Genomic DNA, 21,743 nt, shown 5'->3' with positions numbered 1-21,743 from the left:
ACCCTGAACAACTCCCATCACTCCCCAGTATTTCAGAAATGTAGGCATGACTCCTTTTGCCTCAACATTTAGAAAAATTACAGCTATTTATACTGGGGGACAGTGATATATTTAAACGTCCACCATTTTTACAGTTGGCTTTGTAAATCCAAAATGGAAAGCAAAGGGTTTTATTGACAAGATAACCACAAGAAGTAATGCATGTTACCAAAAGTAAAGATATGTAGATAGAAATGCTAAAACACCTGTCAGAGCACTACGATATTTATCCAGGAAGAGCTCTTGGTGCAGCCTGAATGTTCTGGCACTAAGTTGTAAGTGCATATTATACATTTAGTCATGTGCATACACTTGCTTTTTAAAAGACTGCAAGTTCAAATACTTCAAAGTTAAGAAATCCCATAATTAAACTTGTCTGTGCAATCTAATAGTCCACTTAAATGTATGAAACTTGACACCATCTTCAGTTAGACATCAATGTAACTATTTTCCCCAAACTACTCAGAATGCACCATGAACACAGTGAAACAACTAAAGCTTGTCACTGCTTGATGTGCTACAATGAAACAATAAAGCTTTGCTCTGTGTGGTACTATGCCTCACTTCTTGCAATGTTAAAAAACCTGGCTTTGAAGACTTTATTTTATTATTTTATTTCTTCACAGCCTTGCCTATGACATTTTTGGCAATGATAATGGGGTGATTCATAGGCTCTAATGACTATATCTTTACAAAACCCCACTGTGATGCAGAAAAGCAGGGTTGATGGTTTTTGACTAGAAAACCAAGGCTTACAGAAGTTAAGAAAAAAATATGCACTAATCTGGGGTCTCGTGCTTGATTGAGGACCTGGGTTTTAATGAGCTCAGAGCTTTAGAAAGCATTTTTTGTACTGAGAGCGTATCTCCCCTTGACGTCAGTTGAGGCTGCAATCACTTACCACCTCTGGATTGATACAACTTAAAACCCTGAATTTAGCCTAAAAACAGCAGTGTGATCCTTTCCAAAATGAATATAATCAGAGAGGTGCTAGTGTGGGTAATAAACAACCTAACAATGAATGTAATGAAAACTAACTGCTGAGGGACTAGGCTATGAGGATGTGTCATCACATGTACCCCGTCTCTCTGCAGAGAGCAAATTTCATACCTTTTTCTTCTGTTCGATTAGGAAGACATTCTGGCCTTTCGGGTGGCACCTTTTTGACTTCATGCTTTCGATCTGTGGTACCTGTCAAAGAATGGAGAATTTGCAATTCTGAGCAAGCCAACAAGCTACCATATAAGGCCACACAAGAATTTTTCAGCTTCTTAGGCTTTTTTTTTTTAGTCTCCTACTTTAAGAAATTCTTGTTAAAACTGAACATAAATCTAGTTTCAAATATTTGATTATACCATAAAGGACAGAAAAACAATTAATGTTTTCACATTCAAATTCACACTTTCCAAAGACTAGAAATCAAGAAAGTAGAAAATTTCAGACCATTCTGTGGAAAAAAAAAATCACTACAGATTTTTAAATGTGGACAGATATTTAATATTTGTAGCCCTTTAACTTTGTAGACATACTTAACTGAAGAGCAATTCAACAGTGAGGAAAATCATTAGGATTAACCCAATTAATTGGGCATTTTTGCCAAAAGAATGCTTAATATAGATGGATACAAAGTTTTACTTTACATTAAGTTAAAAAAAAATAAAAATACTCCATTATACCTCTAACACTAGTCATTCAATTCCACACGTTAGAGGGATGGGAACACTAGTACCAGCAGTACTCTGTTACTATTTTATGTGACAGCTTTTGGCCTAGAGGTATAAACTTCTGCCTTTTTCTGCCTCTGTACTAGATACCCTGACATACTGACTTCTGTTGCTCTGAAGAGTATGAGAACTAGTGGGAAGATTTTGCAAAACTTTCCTGGCACACGCAAGATGTAATCTCCTAGTCCCCATATTATAAGAAATGCTTTACTGGATATTGGCTTCACCGTGTTGGCTAACCACTAGGTGCTAATGCCATTTCAACTTAGCAGTGTTGAAAACCGCTTTAGGTAACACTATTAGTATTTCAATAAAAATTGCAGTAGGTGACATCCAAGAAAAGCAAAGGAGGCAGGGAACGCAAGGCATTTTTTGCCTCAGTCTATGCTATGCAGTTCTCAAATACATTTACATTTTCTGGATGTGCAGTCATAACTCTCTTCTGCAGCTGGTTCCTAGAAATCAGTACTCAACAGCACAAATTGCTCATCAGTGGTGATTATCGACCATTGTTTCTTTATATAACTGCACTGTTGGACAGGCAACAACCTATCACGTCAAAAAAAATAAAATTCTGAATTGCCATAAAACTGCTTAACTCCTGAGAGGAACTCTTGATAGAAACCAATTTAAGCCTTTCTAAAGACGAGTTATGCAAAGCACAAGTCAACTTCTTGATAACCTTACACATACTAGTGGGTTCAAGGAAAAAATGACACAAAGCTATATACCTAATTACAGTAAGATTAATGGTCATCGTTAACACACAGAGGTCGCATCTAAAACAATGGACCTACAGACACCTATAGGCTTCTAGGCACAGGTGTGCTCCTTGCCTGGGTTGTGACCCCATATTAATCAGTTCCCAGGCAGGCACCATGAACCTGATTTAGCTGCTTGGAGAAGGACACCTGCAAGGAAACTCCACACAAGTCCACAGAGGCACTGGAGGAGAATTCCTACCCTTCAGTCCAGATGCAGTGATGCTGCTTACCCCAGATACTCAGTGAAGTGCCTGCTGCTTTTCCATGACTACGTAAGAAACTCATGCCCTTAACTTTGGTTGCCCAGCTTTCACACCTTGCTTTGTAAAGTGTCCCAACAAAGATGGCCCTGGCAAGTCTACTGCTGTGTATAATTTGGAAATACAGCTAAACTTTCCACTATACTATAATACAAACTAGACATGTCCCTTATATGTGCAGGACTTATACTGCAAAGACCAATTCTAATTCTCTGCCATGATTTACGCTCTGCATTAGAATATATTGATATTTAATTATTTAGACTGCAATTGACAGTTCTCACTTTATTCAGCATACTATGACTAGTTAAATATGCAGAAACCTTACTGGAAATTATTATGTACCATCAACAGTAAAGCCTGCCATGGGGATGTGGTAAAACACAGTGTCACCTTGGTAAAGTGACAGTTTGACACAGCACAGGATATCAGGATGGTAACAAACACAGGATGATTTTCATCTCTAAATACATATCAGAAGAAACTCCTGTGCATAAACTGTCAGGACTAGTCAAAGACTGAGTATGAAAACGAAGAACAGCAGTAGTCTTGGCTGCTGTATCCATTTTTACTTCTGAAAAGGGGCACATTATCCTGCTGTGGTGACACAGCTAATGCCTTGGATATAAATAGGAAGAAAAAAAAAAAAAAACAAAAAAAACAAGTTGAAAGTATTATTATATAATTTTACGTGACAGAAATATGAGAGGAGTATGGATTGAAAGAAATATAACTTTTTATAGAGTTTTTCCAAAACATGCACCAGGCAGTAACTTTAGTTCTCTCTCACACATCTTTAATATGCAGCCACCACTAGATGGCAAGGTTACTCTGCTCTCTTTTGACACACCGTCAGATCAATGGCCTTGGAATCAAATCTATGCTTTTGGAGTTTCAGGACAGTGAGAGGAACAAACCATGGGTGCCAATAAGGAAACCAAATATTTATAGTCGTGATTGTGTAGTCAAAGAACTGCTTGACAAAATCAAACCATTTAAATTATAACCTATTGATTCTCAGCAAATTGTACTGTGGTGTAACTTGTTTATTCTGTTAATGACTGGGTCAAGACTGTAGGAGAGGGAAATTTACTTTTTAAGCCAGTCAGAGCTGGAACTGACCACGTAGACAGAAGAAAAAAATCTGACTAGATTGGCTGTGCTTGTTTTTTTTTTGTGTGTATTTCTTTTTTCCTAATGCATGCCAGCAGTGGGGGAAATGCTAGTGCTGCTGCAGAATTTTAACAAATTAATGGGGGTTAAGGGATTAAAGAATTGTAGCCATAGTTATGTTTCCACTACAACTGCAACACCAATGAAAACTTTGAGTGCATCCCATGCCTTGTGATTTTACTTGAACGGAATAGGAATTCAGTTTCTGAGGTCAGACCTGTCAAGGGTGTAGATAATTCAACTGTTTCTGAGTTCCATGGAAAATATAAATCATGCACATCTGAGAAGAAATCATGTAGATTTTTGTATTGAGAGGTCATTTTAAAACTACAAATAAAAGTGGTTTCAGCTCTAAATATTGAGACACAACTCAGTTTAACCTACTCCAAAACCAGCTTTACTAACACTCAGACATTTGGAAAACATAATCAGCCCCATATTCAGATATATTCAGCCCCATATTCAGATATAGTCATATCATATTCTATATTCATATCAGATATATTCATATCATGAACATATTCAGATAATACCTTCTATATTTATGTTTGTAAAGTACTGAAAAAACAGGAATCTAACTATAGCATAGACCCTGGAGACAGACAGCTGGCTCCAGCATTCCTGCAGGTTTGCACGACTTAGATTGAAACTCAGATGGAGCCACTGAATTACAGCCAAGTTCTCTAACACTGTCTTAGGTATGGAAAAAAATCTCTTGAGAACAGATCAGATCTACAGGTGTAAAATGAATGTGGTTTCATACCGCAGGTACGATTAGGCTCCAGCATTTTTGTGTCTATACGGCAGACATTCACACCATCAACTTGAGTGAATAAATGGAACTGAAGATTTCTAATAACTAAAGTATCAGGCTTGCTACCAACTAACAAGAGATAAAATACATTATAAAATACATGTTAAAATGTGCAGATGGTTGCCTGCAGAACATTTAAAGAGCACTCAACAGTCTTTTGGGGCTATCTCATCTATTTGCAATTTGATTCTGATTATTACTTATTATCTATACACCTGCTGTATATGAATTTTGACATACATGAATTCTATCTAAATTTGAATACATTTGCTTAGACTGAGATGTGCTCACCGGTATGTGCTGCACAGAATTGGCTGTAACTTACCTGATCCTTGTTTGATGACAGGAGCTGATGGAGGTGGTGGTTTCTTCGGTCTCTAAAATTTAATAACAGAAGAAAAGAGATCACTTAAAAATGCCTGTGAACCTCATTCACACAAAGGTTGGATGTAATCACAGACTGCTTAACATTAAGAATTACAAGACTTGAGAATACAGATCTGTCACAGAGGTACCCAAAATAACTCCATACAATGCATTTTAAGAGAGAAAATAGCATTAACAAATTAATCTTTCTATTCTTGCAATTGAAACATACTGCTGGAGGAGAAAAGAGTTCAGCTTATGTGCCTGAAGATCAGAGCAAAGTGTGATCTTTGATTTACTGAAGAAACCTATTCTTGAGCTCACTACCTGAATTGTCATCTACATTCACTCCCTCCCTATACCTAATTTCTTTATCCAGCTAGTTTTTTTTTTTCCCTCTCACTCTATGTCCCTGCTTTGTAGTTTTGTTTCCTTCTTGTCCAACCAGTCCATTTCCTTTCTGTGGCCTTCACTTCTAGACTGTTTCCATCACCTTGGAACTGTCAATGGGGCTGGGCTTGAACTATTCCAGAATAAAATACCAAAAAAGTGTTGGATCTTCAGCATCAACTATTTCAATCCACCACCATTGTGAGCCAAACCCCCAGCTGGTGTAGCCTGGGACTAAGCAGTGAACAGAAGAGACCTGGGGTCAACCATGTGAGGGAAAGAAACAGGATGGGAAAACTGAGGACTGAATAAGGAGACAGGGAAAGATCCCGAGCTTTTGTTCAACAAGCAGAACTGAACTACTGCAACGCATATTCTTTCAGACTATGGGATGGAATCCAAGGTTTCTGGATCATATCAGAAAATACCTGGCAAAAGTATCCATTTCCTTCCCTTTTAGTGCTGTTTCAAGCAAAGAAAGACAGTCTATAGTTCTACCAGTTACTTACTCGCATGGGCAGATCTACATGTATGTCATTCCTAAAATCAATAAAATTTTATTATCAATTTTTACAGCAAACCTTGCTGCAATTTCTACGTGCCTGAATATTTAATTTATTCTAGAAATTAAATTCATCATTACTCTAAAGAGTAAAAATACTTAAAGACATACTTTTTTTTTTTTTTTTAGTTTAGAAGGACTGAATACATTTAATCACCAAAGAAAATGGGTAAGAGTGAAGTTTTTGTCTTCCATATTACAATTTGAGGTCTCACTATGTCTGACGGTTTATGATTTCTGCCTCTTTTGGATATCACTTTCTTTTATTACTAGGCCTAAAGCTAGAATATACATTCTGATATGAAATTGCATGCTAATCTCCAACAGTTTTTGCTGCTTTTCTACCGTCGTTTTTAATAATTATCGTGTTAGCTTCTGTGAGTTGTTTAATAGTTCCTTTATTAAGCTTTCCAAGTTACTTAATTTTTGCCTCTGGCATCCAATTTTATTGCCAAAGATTGAAGCTGAGTGTCAGTAAGTCTTGGTTTTATCACAGAAGGCTTACATTGTCACTGTGAAATACTCATCAAAAGCCTGATTGAAAGCTCATAATATCACACTGATGACTGAAAAGGTTCCTAAAAATGGAACGGACTTTTTGGGGAAGAAATCCATTCCTTTCCTTCAGGAAGCTGCAAGATTTCTAAATATTGTTTGGCAAATAACAACTCTGTCGCTTTCAAATAACTAGAGGCTGAAAAGGCTTTTCTGGAGATTTTGTATCTTCCTTTTTAATAATTCTGAGAGAGGTAAAGGAACATGTCTCTGAGATACCAAAAGCTCACTGTTGTCTTTCAAATCTCACAGCTAAAGTTTCACCCTCTTCTTTCTGCAAGAGTGCTTGGCTGCTGGCAAAACAGGATATTCTACCACGGTAACAAAGGAGACAAGTTGATAATTCTGATCTTCATTGCATCACCTGACTTGGCAAATTACACTGGGATCACCAGTTTCTCTCTCTCAAACTTAAGACACAGGACAGAGGGCTTTCAGAACAGCGTAGTGAAGGCTGACTGGATAGGCCAATCACATACGTGCTCTTCACAGATGCTCAGTAACTCAGAAATTCGTTTCCTTTAACATTTTTTTTTGTTATTAGCTTGCAAATAAAACTTGTCTAAATCACATACCTGAAACAGAATTTCAGTCCCAGTTCCACTCTGCATTGAAACTGAAAGAATACATTGCTTACCTCTTTTTCAAAATCAGAAGGAAGAAGCTTGACAAAGTTATCTGGAAACACTCCTCGTCTGCCATTCAGTTCTCCTTCCCACCAACCTACATCAATGCAATCCTACAAAACAGGAAAATAAAATGCAAAACACAATGTGCTTGGATGCTGAACAGATTTGTGTGCTGAAGTGCTCTTTTGCATAATGTCCTGCCTTTTTGCTAGAACATGACAATTTAGTGGAGTGCCAGGTTAACAGGGTAATCTACCAGATAAAAACTTCAGTAATCACCCTGCATTACATTATCATATGGAGCAGCTAGGGAAGAACAAGAAACATGCTGTAAGAGCTCAAGAGCTTGTCTGTGTCTAAAGCAAAACACTATTTCAGCATTTGATCTGTTAAGCCAGTAAGCATTTTGAGCATGTATGGCACTACTTCTCTGTGACTTCGTTTCAGAGAAAGACAATAACTTAATTAAACATCATACATCCCAAGAGGTAATAAAGCTCATTCATTTGCCACAGTTTCAAGAAAACCTTGACACATTGGAATTACTCCTGAAGTTATTAAATTTGATCACCGTCCAATTAAGAAGGCATTACACGCCTGAACACTGCGAAGCACCATTTTTTTCTGTGGCGTTTTTCAGCAACACAATGTCGTGGGCATGGCAAAACAATGCACAACTAAGTACTCACAATACAAAAAGTGAACCTAAATCTTCATATGGCTCAGAGCCATGCAGTAAATATTGCACATCTGAAACGTGAGGGGAAGGGAAAACCCATAGACAGTACACGGGCTGGTCATGACAACAACTCAGTAGGAATCTCCCTATTCTACGACAGGCAGCACTAACCAGAGTTGGATTTGCAGCTGGATCCCACACGATCCGGCTACATCAGCCTTAAGCAATTGCTGTAATCCCTTCCACAGCTACAGATCTGGTCTGACCAAACCGTATGCACCAGCCAGGTACATCCAGCTGTCCTGGAGGCAGAGCCACACTGAGTGGCTCAGAGTTCAACATGCTGGATGCTACTATGCTAACATTTCTCATCCAGCCCTATGGAAATTCTCCGAGATTTAATGAAGTGGTTTTGCTTTTCAGAAATCACATTTCAGCACTGTTCAGAAGAGATCGGTTGCAATTTAGCAGCTCTGTTCTCTGAATACTCAGTGGTACTGACATAGGTCTAACAGTCCTGGCTTGGGGCATGGTCACTGTTCCACACATTCACCGTGGTGAGGATTTTCCATCACTCTCTGCTGCAAAAATGGAGCAGGTCTTTCCCTGCAAAAACCTTATGTGGGCTGTGGAAAAAAGCATGGTGATGTGCAAAAACTGGCTCATTACCTCATTACAAGACAATTGCCTTCTTGCTTTTCCATAAAGTGAGAAAGAAAGAAAAATCTGTGCATTTGGAACAGAGGGGCAAGCAGAAACAGAGTGGTATGGATATAAGGAAAGGAGGCAGGTGGGCAGGTAGTTTAGGTAGAAGGGAGAGGCAACAACATGCAGTAAGTAATTATACAGGTTTTTACAGAGAACAAAGCTAGAAAAATTGGACAGAAGCAAAAGAAATAGGCCAAATTCTACAAGCCTCACATATGCTATGAGGCAATATCCCTTCAGAAACAGCACTGGATGAAGGGGTCTAGAATATTCACATTCTTGTGGTATAAAAACAGCTGTAGAAACACAAATGAAGTCATGTCTTGACAATTTATCTACACAATTTGTGAAGCTGTATCTGTTGTGCAGTACCTGTGAACACTCTAGAGTTTAAATGTCACTTGCTCAGATCAGTCATTGTTGTAGCCATATATATAGGGTAACTGCATGTTAAATATTCATTGAAAGACAGATCTGAACTTATTTTTCAAGGTGAATATGCGATGTGAGCAAATACTTTAGAAAACGGCCACTCTGATCTTCATTTCATCATCTTCCTAGGAAAAAAATCATAGCACTCTTTCACAACTTAAAAAATCTTTGAAGAAAAATACTTACAAAGCTTGTACACATTGCAGAAGCACAGAAGGAAAAGCTAAGAGGAAACAGTAATACTTTGTGTAGAGAAAGCAAGCAGTATTTAAATAGGGGAGAGGATCCACTACAAATACCAAAATATGAACAGTCAGTAAAATATTGCATGATAATACATGCATGCAAGATGATCTTATCATCGTTATATTTCCATGGTATCGTTTGGTTCAGCTGCTACAGGGATACACAACAACACAAGTTGACTTAATGAGGTATACTTAATGCCAGGAGAATTCTTTAAAATATTGCTCACAGTGACTGTGCGTGTTGGTATCTTTCTGTAAGTTATAATCATAGAATATCTAGCGCTGGAAAGGACCCAAAAGGATCACACATAAAATGCATAACACATTTGATGATATTTGAAAGAAAACAGACTAGCAGTAAGGAAGAGCACAGCTTTTATGTTTTTTATTTTTTTTAATTTTCTTCTCTTCAAGGCCTTTTATTTAGCTTAATTAGATCGCTTCACCACCTGGCAATATGTGCTGACTAAACAAGAAAGCTAAATATCATGTTTTCTCGTATCACATCTGTTTAAGGTATGTACTTTTTCTTCCTTCATATCTCCGTATTTTACTCTGATGTAATGTGTTCCTGATCTACAAAGGCAGGCACTGAACTTTCATTCTCTTTCTGGTTGTTTTTGTCTCATGTTTAATCCCTGTTTGTCTCCTGCATTCTCCCTGTTCTTTAGCAGGGTGGCCTTCCCCAAGGACACTTACCCCTTCCAGACCATCACAGTTATTTAGGAGATATTTATCAGTTTGGTTAGACTATCAAAGCTTTGTTAGTGAACTGATCCTCGACTTGCTGATGTTTCCAAATATCTGCTGAGTGAACACTGCGCTCCACGAAGGACTGAGCTAATCAGCCAGTCATGCATGGCACAGGCAGGCTGTGTGCAGGCTTTTACCCTTACCTCAGCCAGCACCCCTCATTCCTGATGTGCAGGAGCCCTCCCACTTGGCTCTCCCACTTGTGCAGCCCAGCAAGTAGGGCACTCAACTGCTCTGTCACGTGGCATGTTTTGTGATGCCCTCTGCACCCTACCATGCCATCCTGAAATCACCAAAATGATATCCAGTTTAGATTTTTAAAAATATTACTAATAACCCAAGCTGCTGGACATGCAAAGCTTGTGTTTCTACTCACAGTATAGCCTAGAGCCAGCTAGTAACCCTGGCTAAACAATGTACAATATCATGTCATTTTTTTTAAGATTGGATTTTTTTTCCTCTTAGAAAACACAAATCTTACTCCTGTTTCTTCATTTTAGTAGCACACTTGCATTTTGTACTCCATGCTTTTCTTAGAGTTTATTTATTTTCATGAAAAACTGCTTGTGTTTCATGCTCATTAATCCAGAACAGCTGCACGTTTGCTTTTTTCTTCTTTCCATCTTGTCACTTGGGCTTACACAGCCAATCACTACACATGATTTTCCTACATCAGTAAATAGTTAGGCAGTTTTTCTTTAATTAAGCAAGCTCTGGAAGCCCACATACAATGCTGACAGCAGGTACATCTTCATCACGAGAGCCTACCGTATGAGGACACCTGAGCTGGAGCTGCAACAAGCTGCCTCATGCACTAACAAATGACATCAGAGCCCTGAAGTGCCATGAAGAAGCTGTGATCAGAACCACATGGCTGGCTGTCAACATCGAGCAAAAGCAACTCCAACAGTTCTAGGTCCCTGTCAGCCACGCAGTCCTAATCACGCTGTCTTTTTTTAAATATAGCTTCGTGTGTTCAATGTTGGCAAAATGGCTGTCATCTCAAAATTTAGATTTTACACAAAAGCCACCAAGCTATTACAACCCAGTAACACATTCCAAAATTTATTAACGAAGTGGATCCCTCCTTTATCTCCATGTTATTCTACCAGACTCATAACAGCATAGACAGATAAAAATCAGATGCTGAAATGTCCCAGAAGTTCTATGAAAAAACGCATTCCAATTACTTAAAATGCATCTTAGTTTAAGAAAAAAAAAAAAAAAAAAAGAGATTAAGAAAATTACAAAACTGAAAAGTAAGAAATGACAAAAAAGATGAAATTGTATCTGGTAGATACTATAGTTCATGCAAGGTAGGTGGTAGCCAGGCCAGCATTTATCTACACTAAAAATTGGCTTCTACCAAAAGCTTGAGTCAGAGACTATATTCATGTCCAAGGCAGCGACAGTGCAATCAAATACCTTACAGAAATCCACTGAAAATTACAGCTGACAGGACTGTTTTCATTGTTCAGGCTGAGGCAGATGCATGACATAAAGAAAACAAAAAATCTAGTGGGAAATTTTAGCATTTTCTCATTGGAACACAAATCTTCATTGTACCTTCATTTCTAGTTCAAAAATATTGTCTCAAACAAATGTAATTCAACTGACTTTGAAGAATGAAATAAAAGGAGGGAGTGGAGGCAAAAATGAAAGAAGGATGGAAAGTTCTTCTACTGAAGAATCAAAATCCATTCTAATTCCAAACCCCTTAGATCACTAATTAGTGCTAGTAAATTAAATACATTGGATTTGGGATTTATTAGCAAAATTCATCTTGTGATAAGTATTAGGGTGAAGAATTGGAAAAACGTAGTCATAAAAAAAGAGGTGTTGAGGATTTTTTGAGGAGGAATTTCTAAACTTCATAAGAAACAAATATTACATAAAATGTAAGGTAATAAAAATGTCAAACTGACCTGGAATTCTTAAGGAAGTCAGAAAAAAATGTAAGAGAAAAGGGTAAACATAGGAGAAATGGCAACTACCAGAAAAGCAGAATACAACTGGCTTTTGTCAACATGTTGCCAACAATTTTAAGGGCATACACAGATGAACTAAAAAAAAAAACAGTCCTTTTCTTGACATGAAGAATAAGAGGAGAAAATAGTCTTCAAATAATTAGAAGCTAGTCAGGCAAGCTAGGAAGAAAATTGCAAGGGGGATTTATTTATTTATTTTTCCAGAAGGGAATATTAAACAGAAAAAAAAAATACAATCCTCAAACCAACAATAAGACAAGAACACAGCCCCAGTCTGAAGTTTAAGTCTGTGGTGACTAAAAGAGCAATGGGAGAGAGGATGACTCTAGCATGACTGGAGAGATCAGACAAAGCAGTGAACATATATTTTAATATGAAAGCAAAAACCTTTTGGTCTGCTATTTGGAGTACCAATTTTTTCACACTATTAGTGAATATAAGTGAAATACAGTGAAATATGTAAGTAGAGTCAACAGCATAAGATCATGGCTTAGTATCCCTTCAGGAACTGTGACAATCCTGTAGAGACTCTCATGCTGGCTACCATAACCTAGAAAAGTCATACTTTTTCCTCTTATATGTGGACGGATCCTGACACTGCTTGGTCTCTTACACATATGGTATGTGTGTGTATCCCACACCAACAGGTTTGTTTGGCAGCACAACGGCTGCTACTGTACCAGAACAAACCCTGTGCTATTTCTTCCCCTGGTGGTCTCAGCTGAACTGTTAAAAAAGCAGAAGCTGGTGGAGATTGAACAAAAAGCCACAGCGGAAGGCTCCGTAATACCATATAACCTTACAAATACTCCACTCATTGCACAGATGCAGCTGTATCTAGATTCACACCACTGACAAGAGGCTGGCCCCCTCCATCTGCCTGACTGAGGAGTACAGGCAAGTGCAGGGCAAGAACGCAAACTTTCCCTCAGTCAATTACCATCACCATTTTTCCTTGGTGTTCAAAGAGTTGACAGCAGGGGTTGGTGAGACAGAGCTGTCAGTCCCCTGCTTGCTTGATATTCAGTTTAGTAGCTGAGACCACGTTCAAGGCTATGAAATCAGAAGAGGGAGATTCACGCCCAGCAGGCCGCAAGCCCCTCTCAGGCAGACCTGTTCTCCAGCCTGACATGGACGGATGCGGTGCCACCCAGACGTGATTGAAATCGCCCTCTCTGAGACTCTCACATCTTCACGGTCCCTTCCCCCTGCTCCAAGTGGGCAGGACATTCAGATATTGCAAAGACTGAGGTTATTTCACTTCATATAAAGCCACCCCTTCAAAATTAGTTGCCACAGATGGGCTGGTTTCCAGTCCCCAGTGCTGTGCTCTAGGCCCCAGCCAGTGAAAAGACGATGAGGGCAACCAACCCTTTCCCTGCAAACAGAAAGCAACTCTCCTGCTTGTGAATGCTCTTGTAATATAAATTCACAATATGGATTTTCAAAATTGTTTTGCTAGGAGTCAATAATGCACCGTACTTTAAATGTCAGGCACACGGAACTATCTTTTCTTCCAAGTACCATGCTTTATTTTACTTATTTTTTCTCCACTTATAGCCACTCAAAGGAGAGTTACTGTGTGCTACGAGACCGTTCTTAATCTCTTAAATAAAAAGCAGGAGCTACTTGGCTGTGTGCTCAGTTGTAATTATAGTTTTTCTCTTGCCTGGGCACAGAAGCCCACTGGACTTGCTGCTAGGTCTCTGCTGAAGCTGGCTGTAAATGCCTGGAGATTGCTCTTTCCAACGTCATCGGCTGCCTAGTACTAGCAGGGAGCCTACCAACAGCTGAGCAGCCTCTGCAGCTGTACTAAAATCAGGCCCTGAGCAAGGGGCTGCCTACACAACCTATTTAGCCCCTCCACAGAGTACAGCACCAGCACATTTGGCAGTGCACTGGGGCGCATGAAAGGTTTGTGGGAGAAGGAGAAACAACTTCACTGCCAGGCAGGCATCCACTGCTCCAGCCACATTTTTTCATTTATTTGAGGGTGCAAAGATGTTTCCTGCCTTTTCCTCCAAAGCAAGCAGCTCTTCAGGCAGGCACCAACTCCCTCGTCTCTCACCACCTCTGAATTACCAAATGTTTCAGGGAGCGCCACATCCCCGACTTCATCTCTTCCCTCCCCAGCTTATCTCCTGGGCTGCCCCTAGCTAAGGAAAAGGCTTTTGTTTGTAAAAGCAAATGAGGTCTTCCCTCTTCCCCAAGGTCCCAAAGCAAAGTAACAAGCTATGTATTTATTTTCTCCCCTATGCATGCCTATAGCTGCAGCTGTGTAAACCCACAAGGAAATAAATCTGAAAAAGGCTGATCTCTTCATCGGTAAACAGGACTCTTTTTTTCTGAGGGAGCAGACCATTACACAGGCTGGCCTGCTGAACACGCTGCTGCTTTGTAGTGCAAAACTAAAACATGAAGCCATCCTGTAAACATCAATCCATAACTGCTCGATATTTCAGCCTTTCTGATTAAAAACTTTTGATAAATAAACCTTTGATTTCATCGGTCTAGCTAGGACATAAAGCAGTGCCAAGAACAAGAACAGCAGCTCCTCTGAAAAGGTAGCTGCAAAGCATGTCCTGTGGTATGGGTACTCTGGCAGTGCTTAAACAGAAAGTCTTCTGCCCAAGCAAACAGATGTACTTGTATGTATAGTCATCATCTACAGACATCTTCTAAAAAACTGGCCTACAAGAATTACCTTTTTTACTTAAGATTTATATGTTACTATGCTTAAAATATACAATTGGCAAGCTAAGATTACAAACTAAAAATTACAGACTATTCAGAGTATTGAGAGAGAGGCAACACAACAGTGCAGGGTTTGAAAAAGCAAAATCCTCATGGTAGGATACCAGAGTATCACAGAAATCTCACCAGAACACACAGTTCCTTGCAAGAAAACAAGAAAAAAATCCCAGCAGTTGGCAATTGTTATTTGTCAAATGTCTGTTTTCCTTCTGCCCTTGCATAGTTGGTTCTCATCAAGAAGAATGTTGAGCTTATAAAATCCCATTATTCAGAAAGCCATGAATATCTCTTACGCTTGTACTGAGAGCTTTCATGTGTCAGCTCTGCTGTGCTGGCAGCCGCACATTACATTATTACCACCCTCATTGTAAGTGTCTTTTCAGCAGCATTTCCCACAATTGATAGCCAACCTTGAAATTTGAAGAAAAAACAAAACACCTTTGAGTTTAAGGTGAACAGATGTGTCTATAGCACCTTTCAAGGCACTCCGTATACTCAAATATATATATGTGTGTGTATATATATATGTGTGTATATATATAATTTGCAAAGGCTTCTGAATTTGAGGATTAAAGGCCTCGTAGCAAACCAAATCTAAGAGCCAAGCTGGCTGCCATTCCCTGCGCCCACGCAGAGCAGCAGTGGCACAGCACTGCTGCCTGCCTCCGGGGACCAAAAGGTCCCAGCTCTCACAGGCACGGGAGAAGGCTACAGAAAGAGCTCTGTAATTTTGAAAGCTGGTGTCTGACATCACTGGGCAAAAACAGTTATGTGCAGGGAAATTTCTAGTTTTTATTTTTAACCCGTTAATGAGCAACTGACTAGATTTAAGTAGACGGAAAATTTTCAGTGAAAATTTGTGTCAAAGGTAAGCCTTATTTTGGTAACTTTGAAATGAGCTAATCAAAACCTGACCTCACATTGCATCAGATATTCATTAATGCAATTTTAATTTGGGGAAAACAGTAAAATCATGTTGAAACGGAGTGAAAAAAAGCAGCTTAGTAACATTTAGGAATTGTTCTTTAAAATTTCTTACATTTTATTGTACAATTCTAATGCTGAAATGAAGGCATATCACTCTCAAAATCCACTTTTATTCTGAAAAGTCAAAAAAATAATTTATTTTAGTCTTTATAAATTCTCATAAAACTTGCTAAAACACCTGTGAGTGAAGGAAAGCATCTCTCCTGAGTCTTACATTACACCCACCTTGTGCTGCTACCTAAGCCTGTATGGGGAATATGATCAAGCTTTGTTATTTACTAAACTCAGTTACCAGGAATGAGACCTTACAGTATCATGCAACAGTTTGTTAAATATTTTTGAACCTGGCTATGATTTAAAGCATCTGGTTAGTAACTAAGTACTCCTAAACAGAAATATTATTTTAAAATTTGGCGATATGGCAGAATGAATCGCTCAACACCTACCTAATCCAAAATCATTTAGATGACAGAGACAGTCCAACAGACAATAAATTAATCTTCTGAGGCAGTCCTGGAGAGCACCCATTTTCCCCTTATATGCACTTTCTCCCGAATATTCATAGATTATGAAATAATGGGAGAAAAGTACAAGGAGAAATCTCCCAGCCTGACTCTGTTTGGCCCATAACCCAAAGCAATTTATTCTGCTCAGGTCCTCAGTCTGCGCTCCAGAAGATCCAAATCCTTCCCAGCTCCTACCAGCTGTCCTGCCCAAGCAGCAGAGAATTGGACATGTGGTAAGGGCATCTTTTAAAGCTTCAAACAGGAGAATTTTTCTGTATTCATAAGCACTATGGCTCTACTAAGAATTTACCATGTCAACATCATACAGAAGGAAATAGGAGAGACTGTCAAAAATTAGACATTATTTCAGCAGTGGTTCTACTGTCTTCCCAGACAGAGGTTTTTACTGGAAAGCCCAACAAGAAGATACCTCTCTAGGAGACATATTCTGTCCAAGAATTGGCCTGAGTTGTTGGACTCTGCAAAGGAGAAATTGGCTGAGAATAAAGAATGACCTGCAATATACAGGACCTCAGAGCAGAGCATCCGACAGACGAGATATATTTTGGCTGTTAAATCCATTTTAGGCTAGATCTAACCTTTTGACTTTAAACTCTGTGAGTAAATAGTTTAATCAGTAACAAAGCTGAATTGCTTTGATGAAATATTTGTGCAAACAGAAAAAATTACACCGCTCATTGAACAAAACAATCTCTTCTGGGGATTCACTTCACTTGCAATGTTCAGTCAGCAGAATATCATGGAGAAATAAATATGAGCCAGATCATAAAACTCTGGCCCTCCAGTACTCAAAATAACACTGAATTAGCTACCACAAACATGAAAGGTGGTGCTAGTAACAGACAAAATTCATACCTCTGACACTCTGATAAGCCAAGATATTTATGTAATTATAAATATTTATATAATTATATTTTTGCATTTAGAAAGATTAGAAAACTATTGAACAAATCATTTGAAGGATTAATTTATTGCCATTACTAGCTTACAACAAAGACATCTTAGAAACAGGGTCCTAATTATCATCATTAATTACTTGGCACTGTATGTGCATATTTACTTTCCCTTTAAATGATTCTCCTTATTCTGACAAGGTTGGACTTGAGATAAAACCATCAAGCCAGCAGGTGAACCCAACACACAGGATGAAAGAAAGGATGAATCTAAGCAGTGAGTCTTAACGCCTGCATTGTGAGCAATAATCACAGTTTTCCAGACGCCTTGGTATGTCAGTGATATCTTTCATAAGCACAGGGCAGAAAAAAAATTTCTTTCCCTTTTTATCTTAAAATATGTCACCTTTTCAGATTAGCTTGGCTGTATTAAAAAATGCTAACAAATAAAGCTAACTCTTTTTAGATGATGCAAATCTCGAAGCGTTACATGCATGGGGGATCCTGTCACTTCACCTACATAGCTTGGCATGAACTTCCATTTGTCAAAATTCAAATGTGGTGCTTTTGAGGAACAATACAAGCCCTTCCTTTGAAAACACTGCTGTAGCACTGCAATCAATGATAACAAGAATAGGAAGAAAGAACATCAGTGCATACTTATAGAAAAAAATATATATAACCTAACAAGAACATTTAAGTGCTGGTTGCTGCCCTCCCCAGCAATAATCTCTAGCTTTGTAGTTTATTTACATGTTCAGCACAAAAATCAGTGTTTCGATAATATTTCTAAAGATACCAGTGAACTGTAAGCTGCATCTGGTACCTTATTGAATATATTGACAACCCTTAAGTAAGGTCTCTACACTGACCTTACTTAATGCTCCATTTTTAAATACAGCATTGAAGAAATGCTGCAAGATATGAATAAGTGTTAAGAGTTTATTTTAAGAATGTAAAAATCTTGGCCAAGGACAAGGTTCAGGCAAGAATTAAAATGAGAGAAAAATTACTCACAGTGTTTTCCCTATAACTCACTGAGTATATCAAATCATTTTAGATAATGAATGTATTTAGTCAACCATTAGCATCCCTACAAATTTTATATAACTCACATGCAGAAACATTCGTACTTCCACACAATGACCCCAAACACTTGCCACACATGTTAGCAGCATGTCAAAAGGGCCTCATTGTGCAGGACCTAGTCCAGCTACCATCCCACATGGCACCATGACCTGAAACCCAGCAAAAGTTCCCAACCTTCTTATTCTCATTAGATTCAAATCTTATGACCCATGCCAACCCATCTGCGCCTGCGTGTCCAGTGACCAAGGCAGCCAGATGCAAGGGCAAAGGGAAGGAGCAGACCCATGCCCTTCAGCAGCAGCCTGCCATTAATCATGTCAGATGGCACCCTCACCATGCACTAGTTGCAAAATTATTTCCTGTAGGAAATCAGCAGCTTTGGTACAAGCAGATTCCTTAATCAGCTGAGGGTGAGGGATGTCCTGGGGGAGAAACTGGTGCTGAGCACAGTGTCGAGGGCAAGGAACAGAAAGCAGATGTGGTATGGCTGTTAGGCCTGACCGAAAATGTGTTGAATAATTCATGGTTGTCTCAGGAACAACAGGAAGGGCATGCACTGAGATCTCTTCAGGTGTTGTTCTCTCTGAGGCAAACACCTGTTTCTAAAGGGAAGGAGTAAGCGCCTTTATTGCTTACATGCCATTCTTTAAAGACACAAGATCATAAAAGCTTTCTTAAAGCTGGACGTTATTTGTTGTTCATCTACCTTACTCTTTTCGGTTTCTGTATGCAGGACAGTTGCAAAAGTTACAAATCCTCAAAATATATTGTACTAAAGCTCTAACTGAGGGCATCTGTGTGACCAAAATATTTAGTGACAACAAAAGTCCATTGTGCTGCTTTGACAGAAAACCATTTTCATTACTTTTATTAAATCAGATCATGCATTTTCCCCTGCATAACCTTATTTATTTCTTTTGGTATTGCTTTATTAGCAAACTCATTTCTAAAAATGAGATAGAAGTTTTCATCTGTCAGTCAAGGAAAAATTACCCAAGTGTCTATCCTGAAATAGGACTGCCTCCTTCTCCTCTATCGGAAGACACAGCCTGAAGCTACCATATGTTTTCAGCTGTGAAAATTTATGTCTTCTTAGACATGTAGCTTTATTTTTAATTACTTCAAATCTTATCACTTTTTTCTTTTAATCCATCCAGTAGAAAATAATGAAAATTTCATCTTACTATGGAAAAATCGGTGTTGCTATCTACCTATTTACACATACTGCAAGAAAAACTCATTTGTACATATATTTCTATAACCAAGTGTTGTCAAGTATGTGTGTGCTGTTTGCAATTAAAAGCAAGGAGAAAAAAAAATACACACACAAACCCAGGAAACAGACAGGTTTCCCCCTAGAGACATGATAATCTAGCAAAATGCTCAATTAAGTATCAGCTATCACCCTCCTCTAGCACACTGGCCGGTTCGTGCTCCTTCCCCTGCTCGTGGCCTCAACGAACTGGCAAGACTTTCATAAATAGCACTTACTAATTTCATCCCTTTAGGAGCCTCCTGCATCCGTCAGAGCAGCTGTTTTCCTTCACAGCCCTACCCAGTCAAGTTATCCTTGGCAATCTCTCAGCTAAAGAAAGTGCTCTGGACAATTACCTTCTGGACCGGGATGAGCATTTAAAGATGCCGTGAGGGACAAAACCAGGAGAATTGTTTTGGCAAAAGGTCCGTGCTTGGGAAGCTGACTATGAATACCGCGAGGGTGAAATTAAATGCCTGAAGCCTACACGAAGAATTGGAAAATGCTCCCTGCACAAGAATAGATTCCGTGCTCTGACAGGAACACAGAGTAGCCACTGTAACAGTGAAAATGGGACATTGTGAAAGAAGCTGGTAGGGCTGAATTGCGTGTCATTGTTTCCTTAGACCCTTCTACTTGCCTATACTTGTTTGTTTAACACTTGATTGTATCTGACTCACTAAATGTGCAGCATTTTGAACCACCAAACTTGCAAATCTCACGTCAAGGCAAATTATCACCACCACCACCACCGCATGCAAATAATATGTTTGCAAAAACTGATTTGTGGCTCTCTTCTCCTCAACACAACATTAAGCACTACAAATTGGATTGCCAATAAATACCTAGAGCTGAAAAAGTTGCCGTGTAAGTCTCTCATTAGTGATAGGCATTACTCTACAGTGTCTTTCATGATACCATTACCCCAACTTTCTGAGTACTATCTGAAAAATGTTATGAAGATCTGGGGAGGCTGTAAGTCACTCTTGCTCTCTTCCACGTCATCAATTCTTCAGGCAGTTTTGATGATCCAGCTGATGTGTTGATACCTATCAGGGTCAACACCATGGCAACTCAGAATTAACTGAACTGCCACTGATATTGCCCTCCACTACTCCTGCTCCGATGGGAACAGTTCAAGTGAGGATACGCTGCTATTATTGTCAGCTTTCAACCTTGTGATGATTTTTGAAGTATTTTATTATTTTATTTATCCAGACTATTTTCATTCCTGGGAACAAAGTGGTCTTTACTGCCTAGAGCTCAGGTGGATTGATGCAGCGAAATGAAATCTTTCACAGTCTTGCAAGTAAAACTGCTTGCAAATGAGTGCAGAGCTGCCAGTGAGCTCTTGATGTATTTGCTTTGAAATCATTTAGCTATTGCTATTGATTTCTCACATTGGTCATTTTCTATATGCCACTCCAATCTTGCTCATTTTTTTCAGAATTTATTAGAGCTGCTAAGAAATCTGTAGTGTTTACATTGGGAGTCTCTATTAAGACTGGAAAGTAGCCTACAATAGCTGTGCCTAAAATTGCTGGAATGAAAAATCCCAAAAGACTTCCAAGATGACAGTTGAAAATGTCACGTGAATCTTCTGTTGCTTAAAAGTGACTCTATTTATTACAAATACAATCTCCTAAATCAATATTTGAGTATGATGAAACACCTGTTTGCCACTCTCTTTTGGTTGCACTGCGCAGTCACTACCTGTGCTCTCATACTTATCCAAATACCATCAGGAACATTTTGAAGCTGCTAAAAAAAATTACCTAAAGAACACAAATATTTGATATTATAAAGAATAACCTCCAGTATCAATCTCCTGGCCTCTTGCCATTCACCTCTTTTCAGCTTATGAATGTATCATAACCACAAATTGTGTAACAATCACTTTAACTGTAAAATTACCGTGTTTTGCTTTTTTAGCTCTCTTTCTTCAAAAAGTATATTTTTCTTAGACCCCTTGGCTGTAAAGAAAAGCTCCCAAGTCTGCTGTTCCACTGCCTTCAGGATGAAGTTTTTATCTTCCTCTGGAAGGTAATATTCTGAACAATATTTAAATATTGTGCATGAAGAAATTAAAGGACTATAATTTGCCCACTTTCACTACCAGTATGTAATAAATAAAACTTTTTTGATGCCTGTACA

The 21,743-nt window shown here is 38.8% G+C and overlaps 1 protein-coding gene across 6 annotated transcripts in view; it reads right to left on the bottom strand.

The window, feature by feature from the left end:
* SH3KBP1 (SH3 domain containing kinase binding protein 1) overlaps positions 1-21,743 on the bottom strand; it is a 224,657-nt gene that overhangs the window by 27,130 nt on the left and 175,784 nt on the right. For all 6 annotated transcript variants that reach the window (XM_032182102.1, XM_032182110.1, XM_032182119.1 and 3 more), the window contains 3 exons: positions 7,285-7,386; positions 5,100-5,151; positions 1,150-1,230 (listed from right to left, as the gene is read on the bottom strand). In XM_032182102.1, coding sequence (XP_032037993.1) covers positions 1,150-1,230; positions 5,100-5,151; positions 7,285-7,386 — 235 coding nt within the window. The remainder of the gene's footprint in view (positions 1-1,149; positions 1,231-5,099; positions 5,152-7,284; positions 7,387-21,743) is intronic.

This window comes from Aythya fuligula, chromosome 1 (assembly GCF_009819795.1).
Source record: "Aythya fuligula isolate bAytFul2 chromosome 1, bAytFul2.pri, whole genome shotgun sequence".
Taxonomy (NCBI): domain Eukaryota; kingdom Metazoa; phylum Chordata; class Aves; order Anseriformes; family Anatidae; genus Aythya; species Aythya fuligula.
The sequence above is the reverse complement of the archived record's forward strand: the minus strand, read 5'-3'. Positions and strand labels throughout refer to the sequence as shown.